Source organism: Quercus robur, chromosome 3 (genome assembly GCF_932294415.1).
Source record: "Quercus robur chromosome 3, dhQueRobu3.1, whole genome shotgun sequence".
Lineage (NCBI taxonomy): Eukaryota > Viridiplantae > Streptophyta > Magnoliopsida > Fagales > Fagaceae > Quercus > Quercus robur.
The window spans coordinates 60,949,414-60,961,878 of record NC_065536.1 but is presented as its reverse complement, the minus strand read 5'-3'; the positions used below and the strand labels follow the sequence as shown (position 1 = coordinate 60,961,878).

General features: G+C 34.2%; 1 protein-coding gene and 1 non-coding gene across 2 annotated transcripts; both read right to left on the bottom strand.

Moving 5' to 3' along the window:
* TRNAA-AGC (transfer RNA alanine (anticodon AGC)) lies at positions 1-73 on the bottom strand. The gene has a single exon. It is a non-coding gene; the product is annotated as a tRNA-Ala (tRNA).
* Positions 74-1,342: 1,269 nt separating this feature from the next.
* Positions 1,343-8,183, bottom strand: LOC126718711 (protein NRT1/ PTR FAMILY 4.6-like). The gene is made up of 5 exons (XM_050421029.1): positions 8,017-8,183; positions 7,778-7,883; positions 7,355-7,572; positions 2,872-3,312; positions 1,343-2,402 (listed from the first exon to the last, which is right to left on the bottom strand). Exons 1-5 carry the CDS (start codon positions 8,017-8,019, stop codon positions 1,410-1,412), a joined length of 1,761 nt encoding a protein of 586 aa, XP_050276986.1. The 5' UTR covers positions 8,020-8,183; the 3' UTR covers positions 1,343-1,409.
* Between the last annotated feature and the right edge of the window lie 4,282 nt (positions 8,184-12,465).

Sequence of the window (12,465 nt, the reverse complement as noted above, 5' to 3'; positions counted from 1 at the left end):
TGGAGATGCGGGGTATCGATCCCCGTACCTCTCGCATGCTAAGCGAGCGCTCTACCATCTGAGCTACATCCCCTTTTGATGTTTAAATATCTGTAATAACCATTAAAGAACGGCACACTAGCATAGGCTTTTCTCTTCACCACCGAAGCCTCTCGTTTCTCATCCCCTAAAAACGTACGAGCTGATCACCCATTCAACAATGTTCTCTCACTTGGTGCCTCAATCATTGGTGTCCTATCCAAAATAAGGACAAACAAAAAAAAAATGCTATGTATAAGTTCATATCTTTATGTATACATTCTTTATAGCTGGAGTTCTCATTTGTTAATTTTAGCTCTTACTAGTGAAATACAGGATTCACATCTCAGTGACTCGTGTTTTGGATGTGGGAATGTTGTCAATAATCAATAGGGACAAAAAAAAGGTTATGCCGTCATAGTTATATGAATCAATTGGCTTGTTACTTGTATGCAATCTTATAAAAAAAAGAAAAAAAAAAGGTATCCATATCTTTGACAAGTAATTTGGTCTTATTTAGGATCTAAAGGCCAAGCTATTTGGACTGTTTCCTCAACACTGTTGTGCCATGTTGAAATTCATCACTTTTGTGCAATTTCAGAATGCCTTTGAATATGGTTAACACAGAGTTTCTTGCTTGTAAGAAAGATTGATTTGCTAATCTCCTTGATCATTTCAAATAGCCAACCAACCCGATGTTGTTAATTCCTTTCTCAAGTCAATTTAACCTTAAGGAATTTTATTTATATACGCTTCTCCCTGTTCCTTTATTGCATAAATTTGAATCCCTAATAAATATAGCATACGTGACTAAGAAAGTTTTATTTTTGAAAGAGCAAGGTGGAAGTTGAAGTCAATGATTCAAGACCCAATTAGGTGCATGTGTAAAGAATCTGATTTGAATCATCAAAATTTTACTCTGCACTCGGTCTCTTGTCCCATTGAATTGGTATTTTTACTAAATGTTCTTTTTAAGTGCAGTTTTGAAATCTTGCAGATAATTTTGCTAAGTTTGCTCTTTTTATTAATTAGTTTCAAGTTTTGTGTGCTATACATAAACTCCTTTGGCCATGGTCAAAATTGCACATACAAGGTTTTGGTATGAAATGTGAAGTCATCTGCAAAATATAAATCTCATAAAATTGCAAAAGATGAACTTGCATTTTCTTTTTCTTTTTTCCTAACATCACGAACTAGTTACTAATCCTGCTATAACAAGAGAAACTATGATTACAACTTCTAAGTATTGTGGATCTCACTCTTTCCATTGGCAAGAATTCAATTACCTAAGCAAGGAAGATGCATTGGCGGGCACATATGATACGTTACCAAAGAGGCTGCTTTTGATTGAAAAGTTTAACTGACCATGTATGCATAAACAGGCAGTGTGTTCATGCACATGTCACCATAACTTTTTTTTTCCTTTGTGCTCTTGTGTATTTGTACCGGCAGGCCCATAAGAGGTAGTGCAAGAAATTCAATGCACTGAGCACACACATGAGCCAGTAAAATCTATCCAGGTGGTAATGATTTATGTTGCTACCAGAAAGCCATGGCTTGTGTTTGGAGTGACCAGTCACATTGTTAACTATTGAAACAATGACTGTGCTGAGGTAGTACCCCATGGCCAAAGAGGCAAAAGAAAGAGATGTAGCCAAGGATCTCATGCTTGCAGGTGCCTCTGTAAAGAAAAATTCCAACAAACCAGCCAGGGTGAAAAGATCTGCTGAACCAAGGAACAAGTATTGGAAAGCAATCCAAAAGAATGTGATGGGCAATGGATTCTCAGAGTCAAGCATTCCTGAGTTGGTAGCCACTCTCTTCCGCTTTATCTCGACAAGAGCTGCTATTACCATGGCTATAATTGAAAGTACTAGACCAATTCCAATCCGTTGGAGATGAGTGATTCCCATTTCGGATTTAGTTGCTTTACGAGCAAATGGGATGATGAAATGGTCGTAAAGTGGTGCAAGGATCATGATGAATGTTACCGGGAAAATAGGAAGTGAAGCTGGTGGGACTTTTAAGGAACCAAGCTTGGTGTTCATTGTAGCAGCTTGTTGGACTGAAAATGTGGACAGCTGAGCTAGGCAACAGTTGAGCATAATGGTGCAAGCAAATATTGGAAGTACTTTTAGCACAATTTTGACATCTTCTACTTGCTGCACCGTGCATTCTAGTGCGTTGTGGACTGGTTTGTCTACCACTGCATTATTCAGGAATTTGAGACTTTCTGTTGCAGTTTGACTGGACTCCATTGTTTTGGCATTTTCTTCTGATTCCTTGCCATTTGGAGTTGGAGAAGAAGGGTTTGTGGTCATGCTTGCAACAGCATTGCTTGGGCTTCTGCTCGTGCAGCAATTGAGTGTGGCAGCAACCAAAACCTTTTTAATCATAAAAGAAACTTAGTTGTTTACATGGGGCGATGAAGCTAAATTGTGATTAAAGAAACATAGTCTATTTACATGGAAGGATGAAGCTAAACTTTGCTATTAAACTCATTCAAATGCATGCTCAATTGGGAAGTCCTTAAATGGTCTGAATGAGCAAAATTGAGCATTCTAGATTGGGTTATAAGGTTAGAATATCATTGAAGACTATTTATGGGATTGTCCTGGAAGTGGTTTCTTTGGTTTGCAGAACACATTTGCAAGCTTGCCACTCTTAGTAGTGCTGCAGGCAGAGTTAAGTGGTTCATCAAAGTACTCTTGCTTTAATTATTGAAGCATGACAAGGCCTATTCCATGATGTGGTGCATTGTGGTGGGTGATAAAACAATTGGAAATCAGCTTAGCCTTCATAATTTATGCACACCAAACTAGAGCTATCCATATTGTGCCAAAGGCAACTTACCTTGAAGATGGTTGTAAGTGGACTTCCAGAAGGTATTTTGTTCCTATAAAAGGCTGAACCAGCGAGGAAGATTGGTATTGATAAGAATATGCTAATGGTAGAGAATCCAAAACCCCATTGCCACCCTTTATTGTCTTCAATCCACACCACAAATGTTACTGCAATAAGGCCACCACATGAGAGACAGAAAACAAAGTAGTTGAAGAAGGTTGATCTTTGCTTCCTTCCTTGTAGTGTACTTTCATCAAATTGCTCAGCCCCATGTGATGGTAGTGATCCCTTTATCCCTCCAACACCAAGGGCCACAAGATAGAGGCCTATAAACAACATTGCAGCTTTTGCACCATAAACTTCCTGGCAAGGAATATTGAGGTTGGTTGGGTCACATGCTGGTGGCATTAGTGAAGGTGACCGAGCTTGCACAAAGAGTACACTCAAACCCTGTTTGAGTAGTTGCATCATTAGGAACAGTATATAATGTATACAGTTCATAAAGTTCAGTAGCTTATCATTCTAATATATATATTTCAATTTAATTTAGGAATTACAAATAGTGTTAAACTAAGTTTAAACTTTAAACTAATTAGAATTTGTATCTAAAGAATAAACTAATTAGAACTTATTGTTAAGTGATTTTCTATAAATTCTCTAATTCAACTTTATATTTAATTATTTATTAATTCTACTAATTAAATATGCATTTTTGAATTTTTATAGTATACTCTTTGACAGTAAATACGTTTTGCAAATTTTTGTGTTTATTCATTTAGTTGGACTTTTTAACGTTGCATTTGGATAGATTAATATTTGGCAACTTATTTTACTATTTAACTTATTTTTTCTACTTAAAGCCTTCATACCCCTTTCAAGATTTACAGACTTTTGAAAGGTGTAAGTTGTGTGATACTATACTTGTGTCCTCTCTTCCTAGTAAATGTGTGTGTGAGTTTAGTCTTACGATTTTCCCAAAAAAGAAAATTTGCTACTATTCATGGATACACTATTTTAATTAACTTTTACTTTTATTTATAGTACTTTTAATAAAAAATTTTCAATTTCAACATAATTAGCGAATCTTATACAGACCATAAATCTAAACTTTATCCATCCACCACGTACTAAGTATTTTTTTTTTTTTTTTTAAGAAGAACCTACTGGGACCCTTATCCTATCCACCACGTACTAAGGGTCATTTAGTTGGATACACTTAATAAAATTCATCATTTTTTTGGGCCCTTATCCTAAACTTAAAGCCAGGAAAATTTTCCAGTCACTTCCAACCTATAAAGGTAGCCCACCTTAGTGAGACAATGGTTTGTGACTGGCCCAAATATTTGTATGAGATATTGTCCTGTACAATCGTGCCCCATATTATAGACAAAAAGGACTACAACAAAACAAGGTTTCTATAAAGAGACCCCTTTCCTTGGGCCCATAGAAAAAGAAGAAAATGACCCTTTCCCCACCTTTTTTGTTTTTGCTTTTGTTTTTGTTTTCTGAGTAATCCTTTTCCCACTAAACATTACGTTTGTACACAGCCAATATTCCTAATTTAGGTGTTTGTACTCCAACGATGGTCAATTAATGACCATCATTGGAGTACCATGGGTTGAACTATAAACCTCACTTTGCAACAGTTACTCAAAAAAAAAAAAAAAAACAAACACTTTACTTTGCAACAAATTAAGATCACTCATTCCAATCAAAAAAAAAAAAAAAAAAAAAAAATTAAGATCACTCAAGCCCTTTGCTAGGTAGCTTAAAAATATGAGATATTTCATGGAATTTCTGCGCTAGATTAGGCTATTCTCTGGTAACATGTGAGACATATAAGGTTTATTTGAGATTCGTTTATTTTGTTGAAACTGAAATTTTTTTATTGAAAATGTTATAGATAAAGGTAAAAATTAGTTGAAATATTACAATAAAACTTATAAATAGTACCAAAAAGTATAATAAAATTCACAAATAATAACAAAAATATATTAAATAAAATAAACCATCTTTTTAATTTGGAGCAAAAATTATGCAGACGAATATCAGAAGGTGCACGAATATCACATGTTGTAAGAGAATAATTTTAAGGATCCGATTATAAGATAATTTGCTAAAAGTAGGACCAAAGTAGTTGGTTGGCCCCCACAGAACTGGGCCCATAGGCCACGTGTTGACCCCAAGGAACTCCTGGACTGTATTGCAAAGACAGTGACACATTTGTCGTATTAGGCAATGAGATGTCACTGTTGAAATGTTATTGGGTCTTGAAGTGGGATTGAGGTATGGGCCTACTTTCATGGACTTGAATTCTTGCTCTATCAAGATGGAGACTATACATGTGGTCCATGCCATATATGGATCATCTATATATAGATCGTTCCATTAAAAGCATAATCTATATATAGGGAATGAATTTTCTATATGGGTCAGTGCCACAGCCGCATACTTCCATCAAAAAAGTGCCACAGCTGCATACACTTTATTGTTTAGTCACTGTACACCAAAATTACCATATCTTATATAAGGATGATAATTGTACACGTGTATCCTAACACCCTAGCTGCAAAGATCAGATAGTGTGAGGTACCACGTGGCTCAAAAATATATGACATGTGTCGGGTTAGTTTTAATAGGGTTAAGCTTATGTCAGTGCATCATGGACACATTAAGACTTAGGATTGGACTGACTTTTTAAAAATAAATCTTATTTTGTTTTAATGAGAAATTGTCACATCACTCACTAATTAAATAAAATGTGGGGATTAAAATCTACTACCACTTATTATTGTACATTTAAAATAAAATAATATGTCTAGTTAAAAAAGTACCAGAGATAATCTAAATCCTAAGATACATATATGTGTCTGATCTGGATCCCATTGTATTAAGTGCTGTAACGACACAAATTTTGTCCTTTAGAAGGGCTCATTTGTATAAAGTAGTCGAGAATATTTTTGACACTCTTATTATACTTTTTTTTTTGTTAGGTGACAAGATTTTAAAGCTAAGGACAATATAGTTGGGTAGATGTGGCCTTGGAGCTGAAATTGAGAAAGTGAAGTTTCTCTATGTATTAGCAAAACAGAAACAAAATATGGGACCGTGAGACACTCACTGTGATTGGATATACGTTGCATGAGGAGTATGTGTGGGACCGAGATGTTCTAAATATGGTTGTGTTTTTGTGTGCCTAGCTAAAATGATAAGTTTCGTATGATCTGAAAATTTTCCTCAACTTAATTAAAATTTGCTCTTGATGACTTAATCAATTTCTTCACCGGAAAATCCTTCAACAAATGATGACTTTGTATTTTTTTGGTTAATGGAACATAATATATCAATGTTCAATGAACACGTCAAATGTTTTTAAGCTAGAAATCATGTCAACTTTGTTTGTTTTGTACCACCAAACTAAAAAAAATATTAAATGATTTCTGTCTATTCTCTCACTTCACCTTTCAAATTTATTGTTTCTACCAATAATAAGGCGGTTTTTTAAACCCGTGTTCTCCCAATAAGAAAAATCTGACAATTGAGTTACAACTTACAAGGCGTGTAGTAGTTTCTAATTTCTAATTAATCTTCCATTCTACAATCTAAAAATTATTTGTTGAGGTCATGTTATTAGTTTTTGTTTTCAAAGTTATTGTGGTACGAAAATCAAAGTTGAGAATCTTGGTAAAAAGGGGAAGAGGGTGTGGACGAAAAAAACAAAAAACATGGGATATGAATTATGAAATACAAAGTTAGACAGGCCCTACAAAAGTATTTTTCTTTAAAAAAATTCTAACTTGTTTCAAGCCAAAAAGAAATGGAAAATTTTTAGACATGTGAATTAATTGGCAATTTAATTTGCAGAAAATTGAGTGCATCCATTTACTACTCTCACCAATGAGAGTGCCCAAGTAATGTTCCTGAAATCCAAGTTGGGGTACCTTTATTACAACCCCAGAATTCTATGCTTTGAGCTCCAATGACATTCAAAATTCATGCGAGTCCTTTTCTCTCACAATGTCACCAAATGGAGCAGAAGCAACAAAAAATGGAGTTGGAATAAGAGGTAATTGAAATAAACCAACTTGAATCATACTTTTCAATTTCGTGATTTTGATTTGTTGCATTTGATGCAATCATGCAACCCACTTTACAAGTGACTGATTCTGGCTCATAATAATTGCTTAATGCAAGCCACGTTTACTTTAGATTCCCATTAAGATAGTCTTACTGTCTTAGCAGCCTTTTTCTATATAAATCTATTTAGCTTTTCTTTTTTTCTTTTCTTTTTTCCTCTTTTTAATTTTCAAAATAACAAGATTGAAGTACAAACCCTTTACCCCAAAAAAAAAAAAATAAATAAAGGGAAAAAAAAAGTCTAACCTTTAGGAAAATCCAAACTAGTTCACTAAATAATTAACAGAAAGAGAATTTTTATGGCTAAAAAATATGAGTGTGTGAAAGAGGAGGGACTGAAAAGAGTATAACTTACCAGGAGTTCAATGACTGCACTTATCAAGTAGATTTGATAAGTAGTGAAAAAGGCATCAGATAGGAAGCCCCCAAGGAGAGCCAAAAGGAAAGCTGTCCCCATGAAATTTGTGACATTGTTGGCTGATTTGGAAGGAGAGAAGTGCATGTACTCTGATAGATACAGTACCAAGTTGCTTGCGTTTGCTAAATATGCCAGGTTCTCCAATATCTCCACCACTACAAGCAAAACCAAATGATATTTTTTCTTTTAGCAATATATATACAAATATATATATAACCGTTAGAGGGAGTACCTTTTCCACACAAATAGACACACACACCCACTTAAGATATTTTCTTGTGAATTGAAAAACATAAATCATGTGGTAACTTTTAAAAAGAAAGATCAGCTTTTGGGTGATGAGAACTTTTTTGCACTAACCCAATACAAAAGAAGCAGCAAGCATGCCACCATGGTTGCCTCTGAGAGCTGGTTTGTTCCTCCAGTTCGCATACCCTTCCCATCTGCTGAACTGGTGCTCTTCTTCCTGAAAAACTCTAGAGGAGTCAAACAAAAAATAAAGCAATATTGGTTGTGGTTTCCAATTAAGGAAACCATTAACATGCAGAGATAGAAAGAGAAAGAAAGATGGAGAGAGAGAGAAACGAAAAGGAACCCACCATTATCTTCTCTCTTTTCTTTCTTTTTCAAGTTGGGTTGATTGGTTTGGATCCCAAGTGTAGAGAGGACTTTGATGATAAAGTAAGAGTGTGATGACTAGTGGAGGGAGATATATCGTATATATAAAGAGGTGGGGAAATGAAAAGGGTCCAACTCGGGCTGGGAATGGTCTAGAACAAGACAAAGACTTTGATACCTTCAAAGTTCACACTCTCCCTATGTTTCCACTCATAATTCCTTTCCTTTATATATTTATTTTTTGTTGTGTGTGTGTGTGTTTTTTCTCATTTCTTTAAATTATATTTTTGGTTTCTAAAATTTGGCAAGGATTCGATTTTGGGCCCTCATAAAAAATTCGGATTTAGTCATTTTAAAAATGGAACAGTTTGGCCTCTAAGTTTACGTGATTAAAATGATGTTAAGGCACCATATTTTTAATGGACTAATAGTTGAATCAACTCCATATTAACATAATTAACCTAATGAACGTGCATGGTAAGAGAAAAGGATTTTATTTATTTATTTTAAATATGGATAAATCTTTAAGAGAATTTCATCTTAGGTATTGAACTTACTATTAAAAAGAGGTAAGGTTACCAACCGAGCTATGAGCCTTGGTAGGGAAAGGGACCAGTAGCTTGGTTAAAAAATGTGTAGTATATTTCTAAAATAATGAAAGATAGGTAGGGAGAGAAGCACCAAATCCTCACACCAAAATGAAAAGAGATATACTAGCGAATTAGGGAACCCTTGTTTAACTAAAAACCAATATATTAAATGTAAAGTTCTTGACCCTCACCATCCTAATTATGGTATGCTAGCTTTCAAGTTTCAGCCTTTCATAGAATGGCAATGTTAAAAGGAACCTATCTTTTATTTTTTATTTTGGTAAAATTTTTGTATTTTTTAAATTATGGCGTGTTAGCTTTCATATAATGGAATTATATATACATTACATGTAGGGATTGAATTTGGATTGGACTCAATATAGGATTGAGTTTAGTCTAATAAGCTCAAATAATGAATTTGTAGAGCGTGGATAAAAGAATTAGTTCTATTTGATAAGAAAGACAAAAACAGTTGTTTATTTAAGAGAATCAAACACAAGTGAAATGAGGAAATTTGTCCTCGGCACAGTCCGAGGAGTTATATTATAATATCTAGTTGATGATCAATGTTACAAGAGTTCAAAGGATTATTACAAAGATTTCTTGATCTCTCTCCCTTTTTCTTTAGGCCCCCTCTCCATGCTATATACTATAATTTTAGTATCATCCCTACCATACACGTGTAGGTTAGTTTCTAGGAACTCCTTCTTGTCCCATCCAACACCTCCTAGAACTTTCAACTAGTAGCTGTAAGGCTGTTTAACCACTGTTTAGGTATCACTTCCACATTAATGCGGCCAGAGAGTTAGTTGGGATGCATTTAATATGGAGGTAGCAGCTTTTGAAGATATTTGTTGCCTTCCTTTACTCATCTCTTATCCAATGTCCGACTTCTAATCGTGATGCAACCTTAAAGAATGTCCAGGATGATAAGACATTCTTACTGACCTTGGATCTCTATTTCGGAGATGACTTTTCTCTTCGGACATATTTTGGACTATCATACAGAATCCTTATTTCTTCTTCTCATACTATTCTCATAATAACCTTATTTGACCATCCTTGGATTAGTCAATATCTTCGGATTAGGCCATAGGCCCAATTCGTACAGTTTTAGTAGTACCTTCTAGCTAACTGGCCCCTATACTACATGTAAGAAGATTCTCATCTTTTAATTGGATTTTTATTTAGTTCAAAAATACTTTTATTAATGAAGGGTAACTTCTCTTAGAAATAAGGTCATAAATGTCAAATAACAAATTTTATTTTGAATTCAAAAAGAGAACTCTTAAAATTTAGTATTTTTTTTCCCTTCACGTTCATCTTCTTATTCCCTAAAATTTAGCATTTTTTTATTCAATTTTCATTCAAATAAAAGTAAAACACCTCCAATTTAAAAAATAAAAAACTAAGAGAACTCTAAAAATTTAGCCTTATTTCCCCACACGTTTATCTTATCAATAAAGTTTATCATTTTTTGTTTGAAAATAAAAATATATATTTCCAAATTATAATAGATACAAATTATTAATCTTTACCAAAAAAAAAAAAAAAAATAGAAGAGCATCTGAGCACGCACAATGCGCGTGCTTAGAGGCTATTGTGTGTGTGTGTAAAGAAGAGTCTCCCCTTTTAACTGGATTTTTTTGTAATTCAAAAATACCCTCATTAATGAAGGTTAACTCCATTTAGAAATAGGGTCATGAATGTCAAATAACAAATTTCATTTTGAATTAAAAAAGAGAATTCCTAAAATTTAAGATTTTTTTTCCCTTCACGTTTAAAAAAGAAATTACAGTTACCTGTTTATTTCTAAAGTTTATTCTTTTTATTTCTTTGAAAAAAAAATTTCTAAATTAAAGTAATAGATGTAAATTATTAACTTTTACCCAAAAAAATAAAAGAGCATCTAAGCATGTGCTCAGAAGCTAGTATATAAAAAATTTCACAGAATGTGAATGTTAAAAGGAGCCCCTTTTTTTTTTCTTTTTTTCCCTCTACCCACTCCACTTTTATTCTATCAATCATGTATAAATTACAATAATATAAAGTTTTGATTCTTTCAAATTTATAAACGCGTAGCAACATGATCATCTAATTAATGAACTAGACCTATTAATTAGGTGGATCATGAAGATAACAAGATGAACAACATGATGATCCAAACTTTTGTCTTTGATGGCCATTGGATTATGAAAGTTTCATCATATTTCACCATCAAAATATATAAATAGAAGAGCAATAGATGGAATCATGGAATCCAGTGTGCATGAGAGAGTGGAGCTTTGCTGATTTTGGTTAAAAGGAATGCGCATTTTGATTTTTGTGAGGGTCACGAAAAAACAAAGGAAAGGTCATGGAGGACCGAAAGTGAGTCAAATTCTAACTTTTAGGAACTTACCCACCATCCTCCACTAAATATACGAGCTAGTGGTACGACTGGACTTGGCTTTAAACTATTACCTATGAACATGGAGTTCAAAGTTTTACTTGCTGGATGGAATTAAAGAATTTAATAACTTAAAATCTAATTGTCCTGCCTTATGGCCAGGGTCGAATCTTTGACGTTTTTTGTTAGCACATATAATATAGAGCAGTAATAATTACACATTGTAATTACGTGATAACACAATACCACGTTAGCTAAAAATCGTGTTTGGAAAGATAGTTTCATCATTTTTCAATTATAATTGAAATGTGTGTATGGGTGTTGGTCCCGGGGTTGTTGGGCCTTGGAACTTGTTCTTGTAGAGATACAACGCCTGACCCCCTCCCCATTGGACTTAAGACCTTTATCCAGGCATCCTCTTGAGACTCACAGTGAGCCCAATAAACATAACGGGACCATTCAACCCTGAACGTCAAAAGCAAACCACTCTTGATCAAACTTATCTTGGCCGAGTGTGTGGTTGCTTGGCAAAATGATGACTTAGCTTCCAGGTATTGCCTTAGAAAATATTGCTGCCGAACAAGCTTTTTGGAGGTGGCAATCAATTCCAATGCCACTACCACCTTACCCACCTGAACACCCACCCAAAGACAATGAAATTGGACCTTCATTCGCACTAATAGAGGGAAGAAATCATAACACCTCCACCTATCTAAAACTATAAATAGAGGGATTAAAGGGAAAAAGAGAGTTAGCAATTCTGGAGAGAACATTGAGAGAAAAGAGCAGTTACTCTGAGAGAGAAAGTGACTATGTGAGGTAGAGAGAAGGGTTTGAGTAAACAGGATTGTATTCAGGCTGCCGAGCATAGGACCACCCATAGTAGGAAACCCAAAAACCCACAAAATAAATAGATTGTGAGTCCAAGTAGAGGTTAAGCCCAATAGCCATACCTTGGGTACGCACAGTGTGTATAAGAAGTGTACAATAAGTAGTGTGTAACAATATTTAGCTTACAATATATAACAAAAAAAGAAAAAGGATAAGTTCTTACGTCTCTCTCATATATTATATGTATATGGTTAATTGTTTACAACATGTTTTTACCATCTAATATTAGGAAAATATTGAAACTTTTGGATAGTTATGAAATAACATATGTGAAGAATGATAAAATATCAAAATGAAAATAAACCCAATTTTAAGGGGTAAAAGTTGTGGTATAACAATAACAATTGTTACGCGTGTGATTTGACACTAAACTTTTTGTTTGGTTTTTGTGTGTTTTTGCATGCATGTGCATGTGCATGTGCATGAGAGAGAGAGAGAGAGAGAGAGAGAGAGGTGAAAATGCTTTGAATTGAATTAAGTATTACTATTCCCTTAAAAAAGAAAGAAAAAAGAATTAGGTATTACCATATGCAATGCTTTGATCCTATAAATTAAAAGAG

What these genes read in the sequence shown, in the direction of transcription:
- LOC126718711 (XM_050421029.1), bottom strand. An exon ending in TGCTGCTTCTTTTGTATTGG is followed by an intron (nt 7,573 to 7,777) that starts GTTAGTGCAAAA and finishes TTTTGCTTGTAG; the next exon opens with TGGTGGAGATATTGGAGAAC. An exon ending in CACTTACAACCATCTTCAAG is followed by an intron (nt 2,403 to 2,871) that starts GTAAGTTGCCTT and finishes ATGATTAAAAAG; the next exon opens with GTTTTGGTTGCTGCCACACT.